This window comes from Emydura macquarii, unplaced genomic scaffold (genome assembly GCF_026122565.2).
Source record: "Emydura macquarii macquarii isolate MOO-44397 ecotype Brisbane River unplaced genomic scaffold, CSIRO-AGI_Emac_v2 contig_1253, whole genome shotgun sequence".
NCBI classification, from domain to species: Eukaryota; Metazoa; Chordata; order Testudines; family Chelidae; genus Emydura; species Emydura macquarii.
Window position 1 is genome coordinate 54,573,443 of NW_027131390.1, and position 27,348 is coordinate 54,600,790.

At 40.2% G+C, this 27,348-nt stretch overlaps 1 protein-coding gene across 10 annotated transcripts in view; it reads right to left on the bottom strand.

Annotated features, from left to right (window-relative positions):
• The window catches only part of PARD3B (par-3 family cell polarity regulator beta), a 656,325-nt gene that overhangs the window by 214,985 nt on the left and 413,992 nt on the right, over nt 1-27,348 (bottom strand). For 9 of the 10 annotated variants that reach the window (XR_010919815.1, XM_067548843.1, XM_067548844.1 and 6 more), the window contains one exon: nt 18,458-18,502. The exons of the other annotated variant lie outside the window; for it this stretch is intronic. Coding sequence is in view for 8 of the 9 variants with exons in the window: in XM_067548843.1 (XP_067404944.1) it covers nt 18,458-18,502 (45 nt within the window). In the remaining variant the exon portion in view is untranslated. The remainder of the gene's footprint in view (nt 1-18,457; nt 18,503-27,348) is intronic. 10 annotated transcript variants of the gene reach the window in all.

A 27,348-nucleotide genomic window follows, 5' to 3' on the forward strand; every position in this document is an offset into this window, starting at 1 on the left:
ACCATATAATATATGACTACTGCATTTCAATCACTACATTTTCTTAATCTGGTTTAGAAATTAAACTAGCTATCTTGAAAATTTAAGGCTATTGATTTCTATAAAGACATTGAGAAATTCTATTTGAAGTTAAAAATAATTCCCTATCAAAGATAACACACACTAGGGATACACATTCAGAATTGTTAAAGCCCATCTCAACATTAGTGATTCCAGTATTGTTATTAATTTCATTGTTTATTGATTCTATTTACTTGAGAACCCACTCATAGTTTCCACTTATTGAAAAACCCACAAAATGGGACACTTTCCTACTAATGCAAATTAGATTGTAAGTGGAGTCACTTCAGATGAAGAAGTTACTCACCTTGTGCAGTAATAATGTTTCTTTGAGATGTGTGTCCTTATGGGTGTTCCACTGTAGGTGTGTCTGCTTCCGTGCTGATCGGAGAACTTTGGTAGCAGTGTCTGTTGTGCCCGCACATGCGCCATCACTCTTTATGCTGCATCACGAGGCTTGTAAGTGCATGTGGGCTAACCGTCCTCAGTTCCTTATCTACTGCAGAGTAATAACAAGAACGCAAAAGTAAAGGGGAGGAGGACGGACAGTGGAGCACACATAGGGGGACACGTGTTGAAGAAACATTGCTACTGCACAGGGTGAATAACCTCTTCTTCGAGTCCCTATGGGTGCTCCATTGTAGATGACTACCGAGCAGTACCCCTTTAAGAAGGCTTGGACTTCAGAATTGGATTAATCACCATTGATAGTGTGGAGCCAAAGATGGCATCAGTAATCACAATGTTCTCTGAAGGTATGGACTGACGCCCATGTTGCCACTCTACAGATGTCTGAGACAGGGACATCTTTAGGGAAGGCGACGATTTCGTGGAATGTGTACGGATCAAGTCTGGAGGGGTCATATTAGAGATCTGGTAGCACTGCCTGATGCAGTTTGAGACTCACTTAGGAAGCCTTTGAGCTGATAGAGTTGAGCCCTTCAATCTTTCTGCAATGGAAAGGAATAGTCTAGGAGACTTCCTGAAGGGTTTTCTCCTATTAAGGTAGAATACCAGGGCTCTCCTAACATCCTACATATGCAGAATAGCCTCCATATTGTCTCGGTGAGGCTTAGGGTAAAAGGTTGGAAGATAACGGAGTGGTTCATGTGGAATGATGAGGCAACTTTAGGAATAAATTTTGGGTGAGGTCTAAGTGTGACCTTATCTGGAAAGAATATCTTATATGGGAACGTGCCATCAGGACTATTATTTCCCCAATTCACCTAGCTGAGGTAATTGCAATTAAGATGACTGTTTTTCACTGATAGATTTGACAGTGAGCAAGTGGCCATAGGTGGCTCAAAAGAGGTCTCAAAAGCCCTTTCAGAACCAGATTTAAGTCCCACAAAAGGGTAGGAAGGTGAGGTTGCACAAAGAGTTCCCTTTAGAAACCTCTTGGTGGTCAGGTGCAACAGAATTAAACGTCCTTCTACAGGTTGGTGAAACACTATGATGGCTGGTAGATGAACCTTGAGGGAGTTTAGAGATAACCCTAATTTCTTAAAAGTTAGGGTGTAACTGAGACTATAAGGGAAAGATGCCATAACTGGAGAGATTTGCCTGGATGAGCACCAAGCCTGGAACCTGGTCCATTTCTGCTGGTAAGTGTGGAGGGCTTTCTATTACGTTACAGGATCTCCTGTACCTCTTTTGAATATGTTAATTCCAAATGTTGGAACCACGTAGGACCCAAGCCTTGGGGTGGAGGATCCCCAGATTGGGATGCGTGTTGCGTCCTTTGTCCTGAGAGAGGAGATGCAGCCTGGAAGGGAAATTGGTGGGCACATAATGAGCTGCATCAGGTAAGGATACCATGTTTGCTTTGGCACATGGAGACATCCTCATGGAGGATTACATGAGTTCTGTTCCTCTTTAACAGGGCCTTTAGTAGAAGACGAAATAGAGAAAAAGTATAAAGAAGATCCTTGTCCCAGAGGAATAGAAGAGCATCCCCCAGACAGCACTGGTTGATCCCTGCTCTGGAGCAGTATTGCTTGCACTTCCTTTTCTGGTGTGTGGTGAACAGGTCTATGGATGGTGTTCCCCAACATGTGAGCACATCTTGGATTATTGACCAAAACATCGGCCATTGTGGTCGTGTGGGAACTTGCGGCTCAGACTGATTGCTAATGAGTTCTGAGCACCCAGGAGGTAAGCTGCAGATAGGGTGACGTGAGTGAGGCACAAGTTCCACAGCCTCATCGCTTCCAAGAATAGGGAGGGTGGTCTGGCTCCCTCTTGCTGGTTGACATAACACATGCAGGCTATGTTGTCCATGAGGACTTTTATGTGAGAACCTGCTGTGTGTGGTAGGAAATGAATGCAGGCATTCCTGACCGCCCTCAACTCAAGGAGGTTGACACGTAGGAATCTCTCTGAAAGTGACCATTTTCCTTGTATTTTCAGGTCATTTAGATGCGCTCCCCATCCCACAAGGGATGCATCAGTCGTGAGGAATGCCACTGGTGGCATTTGGAAGAAGGGAAGCCCTTTGCCAACATTGGCTGGGTTCCTCCACCAGTTCAAGGAGTCTCTGACCCTGGACTCTGACACTGGCTTTTGTAGGGAGTCTCTGTTTGGCTTGTATAACAAGCCGAACCATATCTGGAGGCATCACATATGAAGCCTGGCATGCAGGATTATTGTGGCACTGGGTGCCACATGCTCCAAAATTTGGAGGCAAACTCTAGTCGACACTTGCAGGCTGCATTGAGCTATGTTTGTTAGCAATACCAATAATAGGAACCTGTTCTAAGGAAGTAAGGCATTGGCCTGTAGAGCATCTGGGTTGGCCCCTATGAACTCCAGATGTTGAACAGGTGTAAGGATTGACTTTTGGAAACTGAGTTATAGGCCTAGCTCCACAAACAAGCATATTGTGTGCTCAGAGGCTCAATGAACCTCCTGCCCTGAGGAGGCAGTCGTAATCCCTTGAGAGCCTAGATAAGCACCTACTACCAAGAGGACTGTGGAGAACATTCTTAGGCCTGAAAACAGTCTGAAAGTTAGGACTCTGTCCTGGTAATGATCATTTCCTAGGGTGAACCTTAGGAAGCATCTGTGAATTGGCAATATTGCGATGTGGAAATAGGCATCCTTTAGGTCAAGGGCTGAAAACAGTCTCTCCATTCCAATGAAAGAATGATTATTGACAAGGTAACCATCTTGAATTTCTGAGCTTTGATAAACTTGTTGAGAGTTCTGAGGTCTAAGATAGGTCTCCAACCTTCCTTTCTTTTTTGGTATTAGGAAATATTAAGAGAAGAACGCTTTGCCCATAAATGTTGAGGTACTGGTTCTATGACTCCTAACTGAAGGAGACAGTCTATCTCCTGCTGTAGCAGACTCTCGTGAGAGGTGTCCCTGAAGAGGGATGGGGAAGGGTGATGAAGTAGATGGAATAACTAAAGTTGACGATTTCCAGAACTCATTTGTGTCCATGGTTATGTGCTCCCAGTCACTGCAAAATGCTACAAGGCAATGGCCAAACGGGGTAAATGGTAATTGAGAGTGGTCTTGCAGAGCCTTGACCTGCCCATCAAAAGTGTTTCTGAGTGGATGGTTGAGTAGAGGACTGGATCCCCAAGGTCTTGTGCCTAGTTTTCTCTGCAAAGAGATTTATGCCTTCAAAGGGAAAGTCTTCAACTGTGGTCTGCACCTCCTTTGGGAACCCCAAAAGATGGAGCCACAACACCCATCTCATCACCACCAACATAGAAATGGTCCTGGCCACTGTATCAGCCACATATAGGGCCGATTGTAGGGTTGTCTTTGACACCAACTGTCCCTTTTGGACAATGGCCTTGAAAGCATCCCAAGAGGGTTCTGGTAATTTCTCAATAAAGCCACTGAGTCTATTAGAGTTGGAGTAATTGTATTTGGCTAAAAATGCCTGGTAGTTGGCAGTTCTGAATTGCAGGAAAGCTGATGAGTATGTCTTCCTGCTGAAAAGGTCTTGGTCAAGGTTCCAGTCCCTGTCAGATGGTGTGCTTCTGGAGTGGTGCTGCCAACCCCAGGAGTTGACCGTGTCCACCAAGATGGATCTGCACAGTGGGTGGGTAAAGAGGAATTCTGAGTTCCTGGCAGGGACATAGTATTTTTTGTCTGCCCGCTTGCAAGTCAGTGCTATTGAAGCCATGGTTTGCCATACAACCTTGGCTGGTCCTGGGTGGCCTGACTGACCAGCAGGACAAACATGTAGAATATCTATCAGCTCATGATGGATATCTTGCACCTCCTCCACTTCCACATTTTCACCAGCTCCTGAAATTGCCTGCAGTCATCAGCCAAAGATGAGGGTGACAGCATGACTGCATCATCGGAGGACGAGGAAGATATTGCCTTAGGCACTTCCTCTTCCTCCACATCTTCCCTTCCTGACTGGATTTTTTGAACCGAGGCTCTTGATGCTGTAGCCCAGTGAGCATGCCTGGGGGAATCCTGTGTCATACTTGGTGCTCCTGAGGCTGGTTGCCAATGTGTTGCCCAGGAATCCCAAAGCCATTATGGCATAAGGCCTGGTGGAGGTGCCCACAGGTGTCCATACCAGGATGGTGGTACGTTCCCGGATCCTGTTGTTAATGGGTCCCATATGGAGCCTGGGAGGAATACCCAGAACCCTCATCTGGTTCAATCTCTGATCTCTCATTTGATAAGGGCAGGGCAGTATTTGGCTGAGGGGAACTGTCCCTTAATTGGCTTCAGCATGGTTCTAGAGCTGCAGTACTGCGGTGAAGAGAGTCAGGGCTCTCTAGCATCATCTAGTCTTCAAATTGATGGCTGAGTGTTAGTACTGAGTGCATACCAGCAGTGTTTTAGAGCATTTGCCCTTGTTCTGTGGTGCCCATGGCCAAAGAGTCTGGGTTTATCAGCAGTACCTGATGGTCTATGGGAGGCCTGGAAACTGGATTGTTTCAGTGCCAGCAGTGCTGAGAATACCAAGTGAGATGGAGATCACTTTCATTTATCCCTGGGCTTGCTAATATGGTTCCCGAATCTCTTCCTCAATTTATGAAAGGAGTCCTCTGACCGTCTCTTTGACCCACTATCCTTAGATGTAGAAGGTTGCAGGGAAGACTCAGGCTCATCTGCGGACTGTGATCAGAGGCCCACCTCCATAAAGATGATCTTCTGGCGGAGCTCTCTGTCTTTACAGGATCTCAGTCTAAGTTGTTGGCAGAAGGAGCATTTGCTTTGGTTGTGACCCTCACCCAGTCAACAAATACACTACAATATTGTATCTACCACATAAAAACAAAACAATATATTTGCATTTTTCTCACTCATTTTCTAAAAGAGCTCATGAAATGTTATTGAGTAGTTAAAAAGAAGAGACTAATCTGTATATTAGACACCCTGTGCTAATACTTTTTTTTTTTTTTCAAGTTATGATAGGTTTGAGAGCAGTGATTAACTGATATTTAATAAATTTAGTAGTTTGCCTTTACTGCCTAAAGGGTAGACAGACAGACAAGAAATACGCTAATAAATAGCCTTATGCATGATATATTCTTGGTTTATTCAATATTTAATATACTTTGGATATAGTGTCTAGTCAAGGAGTCAAATGATATTTTGATTACTCTTTGCAGTTATTTGTATTGTGTTGTAAGTTTAAAAAATAAGCCACAATTCGTTTGATGTAATAGTTGAAAACACTTAGCTCTACATGTAATTTTTACTATTTTCTATATCTGTAAAATAGAAAGTGTTTTTTAAAATAATATATCAATTCCACAGGGCTTTTCAAACGATTTTGCCATTTTATTTTAAGAATTTAAACATTTGAGCAAATTATAAAGCAATGAAAATAGAGGCATCTGAATAACCATATTTTATTTAATATCTCCTTTGTGATGTCTCAGTTTATTACAACTATAATAAAACTGGCAAACTAAAAAAAAGAAACCTTTTGTTTATTGGAAATTATGCCAACTGCAGACAGGCAACAAATATTGTCTTTCTTCTTTATCCTCTTGCACCTATTCAGCAGCCATTAGTTTCCACCATTTATTTCAGTCGGTAGTAGTCTGTTCAGGCTTCTGAGTGACACGTTGATGGATTTGACTTCTTTCTCTATTGTTCTATGTAATGCTTCTCTAGATCATCTTCTCTCTCTCTTTTCAGGTGGTGTCCATATACTTGCCATAGAAGTAGTATTGCCAGCATTCTTAAAGCATGTCCTAACATGTTCATCATTGTATTCTTAACCCAATTTGATGCTTTAGATTGGTTTGCTTTACTTAGAATGTCTGATGTTGCAAAAAACTCTTTCCAATGGACTTTGAAGATCTTCTGCAAGAATTTATTTTGGAATAAGTTGATCTCATCAAATTCTTGTGTAGGCTTTCTTGGCTCTGTTCCATAAAGGAGGCCAGATATGATGCCGGTGTTATTGGTTTTTTGTCAGTGGCAAACATGCTACTTTTCCAAATCTTTTCAAGGTTTTGAAAGTTATGTGCTTTTTTTAATATTTGTTGCTTGATAACTAGCATATAATTACATGTACTTATAATTACATCAACGTTCCAAACAATTCAGTCCTAGATGTTCAGCTCCTCTTCTGGGCCCTATGCACTACTCCTACAGTGCAAAGGGGCAGGAAAACTGCCCTAGAAGGTTAGCGGGGGATTCCTTTTGTGATCCTCACTAGTGTAATGGCCCCTAAAGGGCTGCTATAAGCTAGGAAATGACAGAACAGATTTTCACCATGGGACAAACTAGCCACATTTCTCTCCATGCCCATGCAGATCCTGAAAATAGAGTGCAGCATGGTTGAACTGGAGGAATTGGCCTTCCTTAAGAAAACCTTCATTGGGGTATCACAATTATGGCCTTGTGTCTATTAGACACTGAGCAACCTCAACCTCCTGGAAGTCAGTGGGTGATGAGGAAATTCAGTACTTTGCAGGATTAGCTTCTATGTATCTATGCTAGCAACTCAAGGGGAGAAGCATACTCCCAAACAAGCCTTCCAAAAACAAGCACAATTACAACTCCCTCATATTCTCTCTAGAGTTTCAAACTTAAAACAACAGACATTATGCATTTAGTATGAATGAGAGATCATGCATAGGAAGTCAATATGGTATTAATAGCCTCAATGAGAATTCTGTGTAAGCATCAGACCATAGTCAACAATCCTTGGGCCCAGTTGATCCTTGTAATGGCTACTTAGGGCTGTTGGCAGCCTATACAGGAGCAGCACTGCGGTAGCTCTAACGTGCATCAGGGAGTGGACTAGTAGTAGAATAGCTATAGGATAAGTTCAAATCAAAAGGTGTCTTAAAGCTACCTTTGCACCCCCTAACCTCAGACTTGTGCTGAATTTATGCCCAACCAAAGAATCTGGCTCCAATGTTCTATTTTACAATATACATGCAGTGCTGTATGTTGTTTTTATCTGTATACATACATATGCATATAGACACATTGTAACAGGACACTGGGCCTTGGGTGCAGCACATATCTCAATACATCTTCTTCAGCCCTTTAAAATTGAGAGTTGTAGTTGCAGATCACCTGTTGCTCCTAGTAAGTTGCCCTACAGGAAGGCTTCCTGCCTTCGAGGCATAAGAGCAGGAAGGGAATACCCAGGTCAGAGAAAATTTGATTCCAAACCTGTAAGGTAAAGGGCATGAAAAGCAATGCTAGTAGGGAGCTGGTTGTTGGGAAGCTCAGATGGAAAGGGCTGGGAAGCCCTGGAGATGAGAGCAAAGGGAAGACCATGTAGGATTGTGAGACTGCTTTGGGATGCACGGATTTGTTTTGGACCTTTTGTTCATAATGAAAAACCCTGAAAAGAGCATTGGAGCTGTGCCGAAGAGTATGATTTCACCTGCCCTGGCTGGTGTTTTCTAACTTGTTTCAAGACTCTTTCCTGGTCTCTAACAGAATCAAATATCATCAAAACAACCTACAATCGGCTTTGTCCTTAACAGTTTATTGCATGAACACATGGACTGTTCACTATTATCGTGAAACCAGAACGGATTGTTAACTGCAGTAACTACCATTGGCTTCATCTTCAATTCTGCTGGTTAACTAACAACTGAACTAACTAACAACCGATAACTAATTTTAAGGGATTATTATTTAATTCAGTCAGTACCACCCTGCATAATTAATGGTAAAGGTCAGACAAATGCAAAGCAGAAACAGGAAAACAATTAATTAAGACTGGCTGTCCTTAGTATGCTGTCTGTGTACAGTAAAAAGTCTTTTAGTAACCTTTATGAAGCAATTTGTATGAAAAATGCTAAGTATTATTATTATGGTGAGAACAGCTAAAATGATTGATGCTGTTCCAAGAGATGTACTAGCAACTACACAATTCTTTCTTCAAATTTTTTTTCCTGCACAATATTACTGTGTACAGTTTTTACTATGCAAAGATGTATATTAATAAGTGCTGGCAACCTATTTCTTACAATAAAACCTTATTTCAAATGTTATGAAAAGTAAATACTACATAAAACAATGTTTGAGAAATAAGCTGGAGTTGGAATATCAATTACCTGCTGCTACCCTTAAAAACCTACATCTTAGCAAAGAAAGATGAGAGGATTTAAATAATAATAATAATACATTCTCAGCTCTGCTGAGGATTATACATTCCTCACTCTCCCCCACTCCCGACCCAAACTCCAGAAAGTAGAGCAAGATGCATGTGGTAAGCAGTGGAGTTAGAGCAGAAAAAACCCCAGATAATTCTCCGAGTTATTTCATTTTGTATTTTCCAGCAGGTCAGCAATAACCTATTCTTGCTTCCTCCTAAGTCTGTTGCATAGCTAGAAAAAGAAGATATACAGTAGTCCACTAGTCCTTTTTTACTGCCTCATCCTCTGAAGTGTAAGTTAGAGGCAGATGTATTATCTGGGAAGTTTTCCAAATTCATTAACTCCTTGGCGCCAGTGGTTTCAGTGTGCCCACTGGAGCACTGGCTGTTATGCCCATAAAAACCTAACTCCTGGAGGGAAAGGATTAAGAAATGAGGCACTCAACAGTGGCTGCAGGTTTCTTCAGTCATGATGAACAACTAAAAGAACCACAGTAACTGCCAATGCTGATCACAGCCACTTTTCAGACCCTAATACACTCAAGGGTTTTCCCAAACATCTGCAGACCGTCGTCATGAACAGGGCTTGAGAAATGTACACCCACTAGTTGAGGGGCTATACATAGTAGTGAGAGGCAGCTAAGAAAGACTGGTGATGAGGGTACACCAGTAAGATCTAAATTTGTACATTTGTAAATATGCAGCCCTCTGGTTTCAGAATCACATGAGCAGTTTCTTCTCACTAATGGCTGACACAAGCCACTCCCTTTGCTTTCTGCAATGAACTGTCTGCCTGCTATAATCAGTCCCATATCTGATCAACACTACTATTTAAAAAGCCCTTGGAAGGCCCTGTAAAATGCCTGACCCATTGCAGGATTCAACAGTCTTCTTTAGATCAGAGGATCTCCATGTAGAAAATTAAGTTTTATCAGTCAAACACAGATCATTTGGGCAATATGCTTTACACTCAGATGCAAAGATGCAACCTGCAGCTAAACTATCCTTGATTTAGAGATTAACATAATGTCAAAAATCCCCAAGATTTTAAATGTTAAATTCACCTTATTGACTGCTCCCAAGGTGAAGTTTAACTTTAAAGGGCACTGAGCATCCACAGTTCCAACAGAAGTGAATGGGAACTGAAAGAGTTTAGTACTTCTAAACATCATACCTGTTCTTCTGGCTACAGCTACTGCAGACTCAGTTATATTTACCTTTTTTACCATCACTGCTCATTTAGAACCTGGGGAAAAACTCTAGGTACTATTTCTTAATCTTATTCACTCACAGCATCACTGCTAGGAGCAGAGATTGAGTGGTTTGGAGTATCATCAGAGCTGTTTTAAATACTTATGTATTCTGTGTTGACTTACATCCTATTACATCCCCTTTCCAGTGTGATATTGCACTAGGCATAAATCATTTTAGAATTTGGTTGTGTGTTTGGTGTATTCCTATAAATGTACATGCAGTGTCAGCAAGATAATTTATATTTATTTTGATTTTATGTAGTGTCCCCCAATGCCTTCGTTGCACATACTATATACATGAAAACAGATCAGTTTATGACCTATATTCCACAAACCGAGCCCCCAAGCACACCCAAAACCTAATTCACAGCACATGGGACACTTTTTCTGGCAAACTACAGGGGCCTAAGTATTAATTTCTGCAGAAGTTTAAAGTTAAAAATACTTTTTTCTAGTCCTGATAGTTGCTACTCAGAACTTCCTGGGCAGAGGTGAAACTGACAAGAATCAAGCAGCTGCTTGATAAAACCAGGGATAGCAGCAAGTGGTGGGCCTGAAGATATTCACTGGGAAGGAAGACCACAAAATTGAGCTGTTCTCCCTCTCCCCATCAGCCAATATGCTGTAGTGCAATGTGTATGGGTGTGGCATAGTAGTGCAGACCTCCCCACAGCCTTCACAGCACTCAGGCAGCTTTGAAGGCAGATCAGAAAGCTCTTTGTCCCTTTCACTTTGCTGTGGTGGGTGGAGTTTTACATCCCCAAGACAGTTCAGATGAACAGCTCTCTGAGAAATCTCTGACCTCTTCACAATCCCAGCAGATCTAGTGGCAGGTCACACTTGGTTTCTCATTTACATCAGTGGGTGTAAATGCTACCAAATCAGAATTGCAGCATTTTGCACCCACATGGCACAAGTATAAATTGCAACAACAAGGTGCAAGACAAATAAGGGAGAATCAGACACTCTTTGTTTTAGAGTTCTCCTGCCCTCAAGCCTGATAATGATAGACTAGCACCTGCAGCAGAAAGCTCTGATTTAAAGCAGAAATCTGCAGGAGGGACATGAAATATGGCCAGTTAGGAACAAGAGCAGGTAGGCATAAGAAAAAGGGCAGTGATTTTCAGCTGGAACATACAAGTGGTGAACACCTTATGAAAATCACTCATGCTGACATTGCACCATTGCCCTTAGTATTTCAGCCTGCAACAGATTGTGACCGCTGCATGTGTGCCTCCTTTTAGTCCACTGTAATCTGACAACCAATATGTTCAGTCTGAAAAGAGGGGGTGTTCTTAAACACTAGCAGACCTTATGTGAAACAGAAGTATTAATTACAACTATTAAAAATCTGCATTGTTTTACTGAATGTTATACTAGCAAAACATTTTCCTGTTTTTAATTCTCCTAGTTCTTGTGGTACAAGGAGTAAATAACACTTCCTTATTTACGTTCGCCACACCAGTCATGATTTAATAGAGCTCTCTTATATCCACTTTCTTCCAAGCTGAAAAATCCCAGTTTTATTAATCTCTTCTCATATGGAAGATGTTCCATACCCCTAATAATTTTTCTTGACGTTTTCTGTACCTTTTCCAATATATATATTTTTGAGACCAGGTGACCAGTTCTGTACACAGTATTCAAGATGTGGGCGTACCATGGATTTATAAAGAGGCTATATGATAGATAAGACAGAAAATCTCTTTCCTAATGATTCCCAACATTCTGTTAGCTTTTTTGACTGCCGCTTCACATTGACCAGCTGTTTTCAGAGAACTATCCACAATGACTCGAAGATCTCTTTCTTGAATGGTAACAGCTTATTTAGACCCCATTATTTTATATGTATAGTTGGGATTATATTTTCCAACGTGAATTACTTTGTATTTATCAACATTGAATTTCATCTGCCATTCTGTTGCCCAGTCACCCGGTTTCGTGAGATCCCTTTGTAACTCTTCACAGTCTGCTTTGGACTTAAGTATACTGAGTAGTTTTGTATCATCTGCAAATTTTGCCAACTCAGTGTTTACCCCTTTTCCCAAATAATTTATGAATATGTTAAACAGCACTGGTTCCAGTACAGATCCCTGGGGGACACTACTATTTACCTCTCTCCAGTCTGAAAACTGACCATTAATTCCCACCCTTTGTTTCCTATCTTTTAACCAGTTACTGATCCAGGAGAGGACCTTCCTTCTTACTCCATGACAGCTTATTTTGTGTTAGAGTCTTTGGTGAGGGACCTTGTCAAAGGCTTTCTGAAAATCTGACACAATATTCCAGCCGAGGCCTAATCAGCGCAGAATAGAGTGGAAGAATTACATCTCATGTCTTGCTTAGAACACTCCTGCTAATACGTCCCAGAATGATGTTTCCTTTTTTTTGCAACAATGTTACACTGTTGACTAAGGCTATGTCTACAGTGGCGGCGGCAATTCGATCTTTCATGATCGATTGAGCGGTCAGTGAGACCTACTCAATCGATGAGGGAGTCAACTTAATAAGTCCACCTCCTCAACTAGCGTAGCGCTGAGCTGATGGGAATGCTTTTCCCGTTGGCTCACTGCAATGTGAACAGCGCGCAGAAGCAGTCGACGGGAGTTACGCAAACCACTCTGCGTAGTTTGCGTAACTCCCGTCGACTGCCGCCGAATTTCCGGGTAAGTGTGAACAAGCCCTAATATTTAGCTTGTGATTCACTCTGACCCCCAGATCCCTTTCCACATACTCCTTCCTAGGGAGTCATTTCCCATTTTGTACGTGTGCAACTGATTGTTCCTTCCTAAGTGGAATACTTTGCATTTGTCCTTATTGAATTTCATCCTGTTTACTTCAGACTATTTCTCCAGTTTGCCCAGATCATTTTGAACTTTAATCCTATCCTCCAAAGCACTTGCAACCCCTCCCAGCTCGGTATTGGCCATAAACTTTATAAGTGTATCTTCGATGCCTTTATCTAAATCACTGACTATATTGAACAGAATCAGACCCAGAACTGATTCCTGTGGGACTCCACCAGATATGCCCTTCCAGCTTGACTCTGCACCACTGGTAACTATTTTCTGGGAATGGTTTTCCTGCCAGTTATACACACATCTTACAGTAGCTCCATCGAGGTTGTATTTCCCTAGTTTGTTTATGAGAACATCATGTGAGGCAGTATCAAAAGCCTTACTAAAGACAGGCAAAAGACAAAAGACTTTGGACAAAAGATCAGTGGACAAAAGACTTTGTTGATTGCTTTCTCCGCAAGGATGAAGAGGAGACTTGCACAAACAGTCATTCCATCACAGCTTGAGCTCTAGAGGAAAGGAATCAAAATCACTATCAAGAAGAAACTATCCTTAAGCTCCTTAATCTTCAGGGAGAGGGCAAGACTTCTAAACATGAGCAAGAAATCCCTGGCTGTTTAGCGTGGGTTAGCCCTGAAGAACATATAGAGCTTGCACATTACCGCAGCTTCCATTACTTTTTGAAACCTAAAACTAACTCATTTGTATGTGTATGTTTATCTGCTTTACCTTATAAGTCTGTCTCATTTCTTTTTCCTACTCAATAAATCTTTAATTAGTTTATTATAGGATTGGCTACAAGTGTTCTCCTTGGTTTAAGATCTAAGGTACAACTGACCAGAGGTAAGTGACTATCCTTTGGGACTGGGAGTAACCCGAATACTGTTGTGATTTTTAATGCAAGAGACCATCTATCACCAAGGCAAGCTTGCCTAGGTGGCATGAGAGACTGAAGTACCCAAAGGGATTGTTTGTGACTCCATATTAAGGTTGTTATCGTTCTTGAGGTGTTCAAACTTGTTACGTGGTTGGTGAAATCTAAATACAGAGCACACAGCCCATTTGGGGTTTGTGCCTGCTTCTTAACAGTTTGTCCTGAGGGTGGCATTCATGGTCGTGTGGCACTCTAGGTAATTTGACGTACACAAGTATAAATGCTAGCATGGAAGCCATTATACTGGTATAAATGTCCTTACAATACAAATGTATTTCTGTACAGGAAGGGAAACAATCTGTACTGGTATATGCACAATTATTCCAACATAACTGCATCCACATTAGGGGAGTTGTACCACATTAGTTATACTGGTATAGTTGAAGTGATACATCTTTTGCTGGGAGCCAAGGTCTCAAAATTGAACATGCAACTTTTCAATATATTCAGCAAAATCTTTGCATTTCTAACCTTTGGTGGAACAGCATTAAACTTCTGATCCATAGTTCCAATTCAACTGTATAATGTTTTTAATTAAACTCTTCTCATTTAGACCTTATTCATAGAATCATAGAAATGTAGGGCTGGAAAGAACTTGAAAGGTCATCCAACTCCCTATGCTGAAGCAAGACCAAGCATATCTAGACCATCCCTGGCAGCTGTTTGTCTAATCTGTTCTTATAAACCTCCAGTGACAGGGATTCCACAACCTCCCTTGGAAGCCTATTCCAGAGGTTAACTATCCTGAAAGTTTTTCCTAACATCTAAACTAAATCTCCCTTGTTGCAGATTGACCTGATTACTTCTCAACCTACCTATTTACTCTAATCCCACAGGGAGACACGATCTACATAACTGGAAGGGAGAAAACCATAAAGGAAACTTCTGTCCTGCTACTCTTATTTCAGGTTTCCCAGTTTCATGTGATGGTGTGAATTTTCAGGTGACAACTTCTTCTTTGCACCAATATTCCCAGAGAAGCCAAACCAACATTTAACAGAACTTAAAAAAAAAGGTCAGTCAAGAGGCAAACCCATCATGAATAAAGAAAAAAGATATCAAGATTACCTGCCAAAATTTGCACAATAATTAAGTAATCCAACATCACCCCATAGTCCAAAGATTCAAACCTTGAGAGAATCAATCACACTAACAAGAATGAGAGGCCCATCCCGGTAACATTTTTATTTTATTATATTTTTTAATGAAGCCTCTACAATTAAAAGGAAAGGTAAAACTTTATATACTACTCCTCCCCAGTCATATGGTGATGAAGTCCTCTTTAGAGCAGGGCTTCCAGTAGCAAGTGGCAGGCATTCTGGTATCTAACTCCCATTGAAATTCTATGGGAGCAAGTGCCTAGTTCCCTTAGGCCCCTTTGAAAATCCCAGCCAAAATGTTGCATGTGTCATAGGGAACACTTGCTTTGTAAAATAACGAGACCCTTTATGAGAAGAAGAGACTGCAACTTCCCCATTCAACATGATCTTGTGACCTGGACTATCAAAAGTAAAACACATCATAAACTTGCTACCAAGTGGCTTTATCCTTTCACTCACTGGTGCTTTTATGCCTCTCTGTTTTACATCTATAAAGACAGGTGTTTTGGAAAATTAGACATTAAAACAGAAATAGGAAAGCTTTTTTAGCCCATTTTGCTAATTAATATGTCAAAGCTCATAAAGAAAAACTCATCAGCTTTTCTCCAGTACTGCATCATCTTAAAGAGCTGTGTCAGCAAGGACCTCAGCAGACAGTCAATACATATTAAAAGAGCTTCAAGCAGTAAATCACAATAGGAAAGGAAAGTGAGGAAAAAAGGAAAATAAAACAAATAGCTGTAAGGTACCAGTACATGATTTGGGTTTTTTTAATAAAATCAAAAAAGGGCAGTATTTTTTCTAAGTCAACAGGATCTTGTAAATAATATCTTCTTACTCCTCCTGCTACAATTCTTCTAGTGAAGGAAAATGAAAAATGTAAGTTTAAGGAAGAGCTCATACAAAACTTAACTATGGGTATTTTTGGGTATCTCGCATTTTTAAAGAAGAACTGATTGTCTGTCTCTTCCCCTCAGCTTTATCATCACTGAAATATAGAGAATGAAAAAGTTTATCATGCTAAGCACAAAGGGAGGTGGAGATAGGGAAACTTTCCTGCCTTCCCGAAGCAATTTTGATGACACCCATGCGGACCCATATTCTTTTCAGGGAGGACTAAGTGGGAGATGCCAACACACTAATTCAGGGATTCTTCTATTTCCACTGCAATGAGCAGAAGTTTCTGCAGAACGCATCTGCAATTTTAAGAACATCGATAGGTTTTACAGTAGCCTCATTCTCAGACAAGGCACGCACACAATGAAGGTGCACAAAGCCACACTAACCAGAATTTATAGTCCTACTCGGGGGGTGGGGAAGAGGGTTTGTGTGTGTAAAAATACAGGCACCTGCAGGGACAGTTCTCTGGCTAGCTTCCAGTAGGAATGCCTCAGTTCTCGGAAAATTCAGGAATGTTTCTAAAGTCGTATCTTTTCATTAGAGAATAAAAAAAGACTACAAGAGGTGGCTTCAGCTACATATGCTTCTAACGCCTTGTCTTGGAGCACAGCTCTGATAAAACAGTTCCCTAGGCAGAGATAGACCTAGGAAATCAAAATGTGTGATCACTTCTGCCCAGTAACTAGTAAATACCCTTTGTGCTATAACCAGATGAAAGGGTGAGACTAAATAAAGGATTTCACTAGATACCGGAAGGATTTTTCCTTAGAGTTACTGAACCACACATATCATAGGACTAGACATGCTGAAGGAGAGAAGGGATAATTGCATTGATTGTTAGTATGTGATAATTAATTCACTGGAGAAATATGTTTAATTTCCTGAAGTGTAAGATGGGGTGGAATCTCTCCTTTTTGTATGAGAAAACAACAGGATGTTTTTCTCCCAGCAGCAGAAATGGCGACAGTTCCTTAACAGATTCTCATAAAAGAGAATGGGAAGGGAATGCAATGGAAGAAGATGAAACAGGAAAAGCTAGCTCTGGTCTTTTAACCTTTAAAACCCAAGAGTCTGAAGTGACAGAATATGTCAGGAGAATAGGAACAGGATGACAATAACTCCATGATCCTGTGCAAATTTCAAATATGATTATTTGCATGGGACAATGTAGGAAGGTGTTTAGGAAGCTGAAAGGAGGCTGGTGCTTTTTAAAAATTGTTTGCTTGGTTTGGATTTTTAAAGAGTGGCTTAGGTAATACTGGATGCTGGTATCTATGGGGAAAAGTTCAATTTTCTGCTGACAGAGTTGCCTTCCATGTTGAGGTCAGGTAAACTCAAATGATAGCAGTTGCTCTAGTCTCCCTAAAACTTGACAAAATCTCTTTAAAAAAAACCCAAAACAATAAAAGACTTGTGACTGCTGCATCATTCATTAGCTCATCTCTGGAGAATGGAATGTAAAGAAAATCAGAAGTGCTGTTAAGGAGCTTTATATTCTATCTTATTAAGATCTTTTGGCAACTGACTGCCAAGTAGTTATGATCTCAACAGGCTCTGTTCCAGTATTCGTTGATAGGAAGACCCTCCATTTCTCTTTGGCAAACTGAATGATGTTGCAATATTTGTGAACCTTCTCCTGAATGGAGAAAATGGGCACATCCAAAGACCTTTCTATCTGATGAGTCATTTTAGAAGGTATTTCATACCCAAAGGAAAGGCAGCTGATACAAAATGTTCCTCCTCAGAAGCTATAGAAACGACACATGAGCTGATCCTCCAGTTTCAGAAAGAGAATATTTGGAGGTACATAGACTTAGGAGAGAAGCCAGAGGAAGAATTTAAAAGGGGCTTTTACCCTAAATTTAGGAAAGGGTCTTCAAGTATGGAATGCCTAAATCAGATACTGTATAATAATAAAGTTACAGCAGACGCATAAGGCTGCAGAGGTAGGAATATGGTCATTAGCTGGTCTTTAAATCCAGTTAATGAAGCAAAAGTGGCTGTAAGAAAAGCTGTGCAGTAAACTCTTAAAGAAAAAATAGTGCATTACTCTGAGCACTGAATAAGGACCATAAATCAGTGGACGTTCCACACAGAGAAGGGCTGGTCATGAGAAAAACAGAAGAACTAAACAGAGAGGACAATCATCAGAAAGCAAAGCTGGAGCTGTCCACACGTGAGAACATATGGAACACAGGCACTCTGTCAAAATAATCTGTGACACATTTCTTGGCCCGATAAGAGAGAGACAATAAGTCACAAACCAGGCTCACAACTTCATAGGGATTGTCATTGCACTTAATAAGTAGAGCAAATGCTGGCCTGTGATGGACATTTTGTAAAAACATTTCCACTTACAGCCTTGAATTTTCATTTGCTACTTTTCTCAGGGTTAGATGGTGAAAAATAAGCTTCAGTAGGGCTATCTATTTTCAGTATTTCAGATTGTGGAAGCGGAAAACTGAAACTCTTCCAGAAGGATGAAGAGAATGAGACATTTATATTGTTCAAAATTTACACTGTTTAGTTTAAGTGCCTACATTGGCACTAGAAAAGGTTACAGGTTTTGTCCTTTACTTATTTTAACTCACAGTCTGGTCAGTTTTCAATAGATACATTTTAAAAGAAACTATTATTACTTTTCCTGCAAATGATTCCAGCCTATGTATCCAGCTACATACAGTGCCAAGCAATAAGTAAGCCCTAATTTATCACTGTGGAAGTGGAGTTATGCATTAATTTGCAAACCTTTCAGTCACCACAGTTGCTATAAGCTAGATCAAGCTGTTGCTCACACATAGGTTGCTTTTTGAGGAAAGGGCAGGTGAAATAAGGTATAAGAAAGTTCTTACCTAATTTGTGTCCAGCCAATGAACTAACTTGGCTTTCATCTGCCACTGGAAGAGACAAAAAGAGATAGAGAGATAAAGATCAGAAATTCTTTTAAAACCAGTAGTCTCTGAAATAACGTCAAATCATTTCAGACACATGATATATTAATTTTTTTAGTTTGTAATGGTTTGTATAAAGGCTTTTTTTCTTTGATCCACCTGGGATACCTCAGAGATCTAGCATCTGATCCAACCCTGTTGAATTCAAAGGAATGACTGTTTCATGGTTTAATGGGCTATGGATCAGGCCCATAGCCACAATCCTGGAAAATAATCCACATGTGGGGAACCCTCACATTTGCGTGAAGTCCCACTGAAGTCAATGGACTCTGTGCAGGCATCAGGTCTCCTGGAAGCAGATCCCATTTTAGGATCTGTACTTTTATATTGTGTGACAAAGCTCTTCCTGCACCTTGGTGGGTCCAGTGCTTCCTACTAGCGGTAGGTCAGGGAACTGCTTCACCCCTTAGTGTTCTTCCACGCTCTAGTTGTGAGGGAGGGTAATACAGCTGCTCTAAGATGGCTGCTCCCTGGTGGCTCCTGGTTCTGTCTCTGGTTCGCAGAGATCCTTGCCTCTTCGCTGGGGCTCTTGCCCTCCAGTGAAATGGCTGTGTGTGGGGGGAGGGGCGCGGCAGCGGTCCCACCCTCGACTCCGGGCCCCAACCCAGGGACCCTACAAGTAGCAGCCTCATGCTAGGGCTTCAGGAAAGCTAATGGCTTCCCTGGGTTACTTCCCTGCGTCCCTTGATTTAACGTCTAGATTCTGCTCGGACAGGGGCCCTTTCGTGCCTGCTTGCTGAGGGAGGCTTTTGACCTCGGACAGCCCCTTGGGTGTTGTAGTGCCAAACCAAATGTCCAGTTCTAACTTCCCCTTCTGGCAGGGACTTTTCCCTCAGGCCTCGAGGCCTGGGAAAAGGTCCTTTGCCCACTTCAGGCAGGGTTTTCCCTTCCCCAGTCTTTGTGCCTGCAAGGTTCTCCTCTGAAAGCATTCTGCTCCTTCTCCTAAACCCTCCTAGTTTCTAACAGCATCTTGCCTGCTCACACACTCTCTGGTAGCCTGTCTCACTCTCACACTCTAGCCACCCTTTCTCTGGAGGGGAGGCTTTTAACAAGTCCTGGGCAGGGCCTTGATTACCTGCAGGTGTGTTAATTAACCTGGAGTAACCCCTGCTCAGCTACCAGGAGGAAAAGGGACTTGCTGAACTGATATATTGGCCTTCTAGCACTCTCTGGTAGCCATCTAGTCTGACCTGTCACGATTCTTATGAAAAACATTGGTTTATAACTCACATTTTTACAGTCTACAACATCTTGCAAAAAATGGATCTAGTTATATCAGTCTGTATACAGAATAAATAGTGGAGAACTATTTCTAAACATAAAAAAACTAATTTTTCATAGTAAGTATACGTCAGTTTATCATCATATATCTCATGAAACTAATTAGGACATTCTCCCAGAAACTTGTGTGGGAAAAACCAATAATCTTTTCTTAAAATCAATGTAATGCAAAAGAACAAGTGCTAATATAACGTTAAGGCTCATAAATTAAGCAGAGAAAGTGAGCATTAAGACCGTTAACTTATCTTTAACCCTACCTGCCTAACCACCCCTTTGGGCTTATGTCTTCTTTATAGCATAATAGAATGTCAATTCATACAAAATATAACACAAAGTGGAATTTATTATATAACCTTCCCTGTAGTGACCACCATTAAAAAGTCAATGTTTACCCATTTGCAGGAAAGATCACAGTAATACCTGTGATACAAGAGAAACTTCGTATTCTCTCTATGTGGAAAAACTGTAGAAGCTTACATACCACTGTGTGGTAAATGATGAAATTTAACATCAATCACTGTACAATAAATTATAGTATTGTATGTAGCAATCAGATCTGGCTTGATGTTTAAATCTCAAAGGAGATCTAAAAGGTAGGTAAATATCATCATAGTTTTACTGATGGGAAACAGGAACAGATTGGTGAAGTGCCTTGTCCAAAGTCAACCTGGAAGTCAGCGTCAGATTCAGTATTAGAATACAGGTGACCATGATCAAGTCACTAGACCACTATGTCCCGCACACTCTCAACACACACCATCCATATTCCTCATCAGTAGAACACACACAATTTAATTTGCCTTACTTTCTAGGGAAAGAGTCTTGTTAAAAATGACTAAGCTTTGTAAATTGCTGTACGAGTTCAAAGTATTGTTGAGGCCAAGCAGAAGCGGGAATGGAACACCAAAGAGGTCTGGGCTCCAGGGCCTATGTTTATTCTTCTAGGGTATGTGGTCTCCGGAGGAGATGAAAGAGAGAGATTTCATTACCCGGTTAAAAAAAAGCTCAAAAAGACTGGAAATGAGATTTCTGCTCAATAGTTCAAGCTTTGCCCCCAAAAAATCTACCTTCAAGCCGAAAGCATGGAAATCTCCAATCCCAAAGGTTAATGTTTTGACAAGTTATGATTGTGTGAAAACAAGAGATTATAATGGAAACTGATTTGCAACCTTAATTATAGCAGTCACTAATGGCAACCGCTATAATATATGGTAATTACCTGAAGCAGGTTGTTACAGTACATGGTAACCATAAAAAAAAGATACCAAGATTCATAGATTTTTTTTTAAACTCTGTTGATGATTGGGCTTGCCTGAGACAGCGTTTTATATTATTAAAAGGGATAAATCCATTTGACTCAAGCATACCTTACATACTGACTTCACACATAAAATTAGATTTTAATATTGGAGGGAAAGGAAGAGTGAAATGGTTACAAACTGAAAAATCTTACAAAAATACAAGGTCAGCTTGCCTTTTGTCTTTGAGAAATTGGTTTAATCATTCCCCAGACTTAACTGGAAAACACACTTCAGTCATGCTTTCAGCTTATGTTCATAACTTTACAGATAATGTTGTCACAGGCACTTTACCATGATATTACTGATCAGCAAGTTATGAATTTTCAAATGATACCTCACATGGCGTACTTTGTACAAGGATTATTGCAATGGAACGCACGGTAAGAATAAAGGGGGGGGTATTCCATCACAATGCCTCACATCTAGGTAATATCAAATAATATTAATAAGCTGAGTAATGACAACATTCATCTTATACTTTTTTTCTCAACAAGACTTAGTCACAAGGAAAGTTTTATTTTTAAAGTACAGCTACTGTTGAATTATCTGTGCAGAAAGGCATCCCCCCCCCTTTTTTTTTTTTTTTAAATAGGGGGGAACCCTCTCTCCAAATCATGACTAACCCAATAATGGCTGAATTATTTTTGAAGAAACTTTTAGAGAAGAAATTGCTTGTGAAATCATCACATTGAGACTAACCATGGAAAGTTTCAGCCCAAGAGAAAAATGCCTGAGAATGTTCAGAGCATCTCAAGATAGCAGTGCATACAGAAAGACTTCACAGTACAAAACCTCAATTATAACTTTCCCTAATGAGAATTACATATATATATATGTTTTTTAATGTAGGAAAATTAAATGTGATAAACTACAAAAAAATCTATTTATTTCTGGGACCAGGAAGTAAGGAATGGGGCACAAACGGAAATGAGCAATGTAAAGATGTATGCACATTAAAGATGATACTTGCTGGTTTTGAATTTAAAAAAACAAAACAAATATGAGAAATACGTTTGGATCATTGTGGGATACATCTATATAATGTAACGATTATTTTCATAATATGCATTATTCTTTTGAAAGTTATCTGCACATCTCAAGAAATGCATTATAACTGGGAAACAAGCCACTTGTTCGTAGCCAGCACCTGAAATGCTCATTGAAATGTAAGTGACTATTAAGGACTACAACCACTTAATAGAAATGCATAGATTTAGGGAGTTAGCAAGAGCCACATGATCATCCACTTACGACAGAAGATGGCATATTCCTAACAAGCAGAAATTTCTCCAGTTAAACACTCACAGCTAGCATTACTCTTTTTTCAAGCCAACACTATGTCAAGAGGCAGAAAAGCTCTACAACATGAGTATGCAAATGTGTTAAGATTTCCAATATTTTATGTTGAAATGCTTGAAGTAAAGCAGCACTCTAGAATATGATGTAATGCTTAGTATCAATAGAAGTAACCATGATGATAAAAATGCTTGTCTATTCCCTTTTACTCAGTCTGACTGGCATCTCCATGTCATGCTCAGGATAACCAAGTTATGTGTTTTACATCAACTTCTTTCTTTTCAATGGTTCACCATGCAGTGCATATTCTAAATAGAGTCATAAGAGTTTTGTTTTTCTGAATGAAACAACATTTTCCTTAATGGTCAGTAAATGAGTTTCCAACAGTTGTTTAGAAAACCAAAATCAATGCATCTACCAATGATGATGTTCAACGTTTCTTCTTTTTTGCGGATCAGTTTAGGGCCCATAGACTTCTCTTTTTAAGCTAACATAAAATTGTTCCGCACAAAAAAAATCAAGTTGCTCTTCTTTACCAAATGCAGGGTATTACAATTTTAACTTACAGTGCCTCTTTAATTTACATTAATCTTTTTGCATATTGACCAATATCTATTTAAACAACTTTTAAAAATATGTGAAGGTTACAGTACTATGCTTGTGAACAAAATGACATGCTTTTTAAGAGCAGTTTTACATTACTGATTACAAAATAAAAAGCGAATCTAAAACAATAGAACATCATGGAATTTTCTGGAAAACTAATTCCTCAAACAACATTCTCTGTTTGAGGAAGTCTACCATAAAACTTTTTGTAATAAGCAAGTTAATTAGTAAGGACCCTGTTCCCTAGCTACATACACAAATGCTGCTTACATGCTTTTTAGAATCTAATAAATTACTTTTTCTGATCTAAACATATTACAGTAAAACATGGCAACAAATTGGTCACTGGCTTTCCAGATGGATTTTATCCTTACACAACCCGTTCAGCATAATAAAGACATAGCACTATCAATTAATTTTAGTCAATGATAGTGTCACTGACATGACACTCTTGCAGCTTTTATTTTCTTGGTGCAGTGACTCCCAATCTAGATATGGGAGTACATTACTCAGGGATTGTGTCAAATTCTGGCACTCAACCAGCTCTTTGAATGTTTTGCTACCTGTTTCATTTATTTTTCAGAATCTCCTACTATACTTTGTAAGTGCAGTGGGTTTTTATTCCCTCTGTACTAGGGAGGATGGCTTACTGTTACATGGTAGGATACAAGCTGAAAACTCTCACACCAGTTCTCTAAACAGTTGTATTTCATACCACTTTTCCTTTAGAATTTACTGTTTCTAGTGATACTCTAAAGCAGGCAAGGGCCATGTTACATTTTAAATTATGATCATAGGCCAGGTCTACAAAGTTAGAGCCAGAAACTATCCACAACCCATAGCTACTCTCTCACATTGATAACAATGGGACTGATTCTGAGAGATGCTGAGCACTGGCTAACTCCCCCCAGCATGAAGACTAATAGGAGGCTTGCACAAAGACTGAGGATAGAGTATGGCCTTTAAGTAGTAGCAAAGGGCAACCAGAGTGCCTTAATATTTAGGTGCTCAGCCTGAGCTACTGAGAGCCTAAAGCATTAAAGGGGCTGAAAGACTTCTCAGGTTCATTTTCTCATCTGTACTTGTTTGCTCTAAACTGTTCTTTTAAGAAAGATTGTAATTAATTTGACAGCTTAACTCAGTTATATTCCAAGAGTTTCCCTGACATTATAGATTCAATACATCCCATACTTTGTTTGCATCAACCATTACTGCTAAAGAACCAACTATATGCAATCAGTGCTGTGCAGTACATAGGATCACATTTCTATTTTTAAATTAAAGCTTTTTATTTGGCAGCATACAGCATCATTGTATCATTTCACAGTCGCCAAATTCTTCCCTTACTTTTAGTGTCACATCAACCCTTCATTCTTCAGTATTACTCTATCAATTGAGGCCATAAGAGCAAGTTACTCATCTCATGCAGTAACCGAGGTTCTTCGAGATGTGTGAAGGTGCTCCACTTCAGGTGGCGGTGCGTCCTGGCACCATTGATCAGAGATTTGTGCAGCAGTGCCTGTATGGGCCGCACATGCATGGAGGGTGTCTCGCGACATTGTTGGCGCCCTAACCACCATGCGCACGGCCTGACCCCCTCAGTTCCTTCTCTACCGTGGAGGCTTCTAGATACTCCGAAGTAGTGGGATGGAGGGTGGGTAACAGAGCATCCACAGGGACACACATCTCAAAGAACCTCAGTTACAGCAACAGGGTGAGTAACTTTCTCTTCCTCTTTAAGTGATGTTCCGCTTTTGTTTGGGCATGTCTCTAACGGGCAAGGTCGTGGCTCTCTTCCTTTTTACATTGGAGAATTGAGTCAGAGTTTTGACTTTGTCTCCTGTGTCAGACTCGGAGGTAGGCTGTAGGGACTTTTCCAAGAGGATAAGCTTACGGCAGAGATCTCTGTCTCACCTGGTTCTAGCTTTAATCTTGGGACAGTGAGTGCACTTAGCAGGGATATGGCCCTCTCCCAGGCACCTGACACAGAGTGTGAGCTCATCCAATATCAGGATTGCATCCCTGCAGGATTCACATCTCTTAAATCCTGGTGATCCCAGCATTTCTGTTTTGTTTTGTTTTTGTTTTTGTTTTTTGTAGAGAAATGATACTTCGTACATCTAATTAAACTAGGTATATTAACATGAGAAAAAAAGCTTTTTTTTTTTTAAAAAAAACTATATAGGTTAACTAACTTATTTTATGACTAAAATCTATGACTAAACTATTCCTAAATTAACTATTTTTTAACTTTTATCTTAGCGTGAAAGTAGTGCTGCAGAGCTCCATCTCAGGCTGGGGATGGTTGAAAAGGAACTGAGGGGGTTAGGCTACACGCATGGCAGTTAGGGCACCAGCAATGAGACACCCTCCTTGCATGTGTGGTCCATACAGGCACTGTCGCACAAATCTCTGATCAATGGCGCTGGGACTCACCGACACCTGAAGTGGAGCACCCACAGGGACACCAGTCAAAGAACCCCTTATTTTACACCTTTGTTGTGTAGCTAAATACCTTATATAATCATATAACTGATTACATGTGAATTAATGCCAACAACAGAAAACAATGTCTGATGAATAGATTTAAGTTGTAGGTAAAAGTGTAGGAATAAATAGGGTAATATAGGGGTGATAAACATGTATTATTGGTAAGAGTGTATAGGTGTACAAGTAAGGTAAGGCTGTAAAGTGAGACCTGTGAAATTTCAGCTTAGCCATGTCAGGCCATAGGTCTCAAAGACGTTGACCGAGGAGTAAACCCTGCAGGAGTAAAGTTGCAAGATTATCATAACATATTTGTTAATGGGTGATGTTTGGGAAAATATGCCACTAATGTGCCCGTCAATACTGCAGGAGGCCCAATTGTAATGTAGTGGAAAATTCTGTGATGACTGCAAGTTACCATGTGGACTTATTGATGTAAATGTTAATGATGATAAGGGGAACTAAGAGGATAGGCTATGGAAAGTGGGGTACCTCAATATTTTTGGGGTGTGGAAGTCCAGATAAAGGAAAAGGGATGGGAACCATCATGCATATGCCTATGGGTTATGGGTGTGAGTGTAACAGAATAAAAGGGTTTCCTCAGCATGAATAGGGAGGAAAAGTCCATCAGGAGACCCTCCACAGATGATCACCTGATGAAAGATCCACCCATCTCAGTGGTATTCTTGGGGAGGAGAGTCTGACAAGATTGATGATGGACATTTTATGCTAATCTTCCATCTTCATTTTTGCATCTAAAACATTGATTATCTGTGTAGTAAGGTTTTTAATATAAGGGAGACTGATAACTTATGAATGTTTTTGTGATTACTGCTATCGTTCCTCATGCACTCCTACAGTCTCCAGACCTAATGATATTTCTATTAGTGGTTGTCACCCTGGTAATTCTGAAACTGCAGCTCTTAGGGAGTGCAAACCTTTGGCACAGGCTATTATGGCTTGAGGTAACATTGGTAATATCAACCCATCAATATTATAAAGGCTACAGTTGCCTTTTTGAAAAGTTCCAGAGGGGAACCATGTTAGTCTGCAGTGGGTTGTAGCCCACGAAAGCTTATGCCCGCAGAAATTTGTTAGTCTATAAGGTGCTACAGGACTTTCGTTGTTTTAGTTGCCTTTTCTAATTCTCTTTAACCTCTATCAAGCAGATGAATCTCTTTCTAATGAAACACAGTAAAACATTAATACTGATCTAGCTTCACTATGCACCTACACTATGTCATTATCACTCTACTAGGCTCCCATAGTTAATCCAAAAGTTCATAATCAAATCTGCCATTCATAAATTAGAGGAATTGGATGGGGAATAAGATTTAAAAATGCCATTATCTTAAAGGTGATCTAAAATTTAAACTTCATTATTACCAGTCCCTTCTTGTTCATAACATCAATATATACATATGGTTGATTTTCTTCTAACATTTCAATTATCTAAATCAAGTAACCCCAACGTTTTTACAACAGATTGGGGTTCATTCTCCAATTAGAGATCTATTAAGGACTTCAGATGTTTCCCTAATTTTTGAGAACACAGTAGCATCCATTTCTAACAATTTACCCTGTAGTCTGCCCTCAGAAAATTCTGGCTTACTTGACAGTATTAGAAAGTTACTTATGATATGAACTGGATAAGTTTTGAGATAGTGGCTGATACTTTGTCCCCCAGACAGCCAAGGGCTTACATATTATAATTTTGCTTAGCTCGATATTAGCTGAAAGGAGGGTCTGATGCTTTTATTTTTAAAAAGTCCTTCCCTCCAATGGAGGATTTGGTAAATTAACATTGTTAAGAAATTTCTT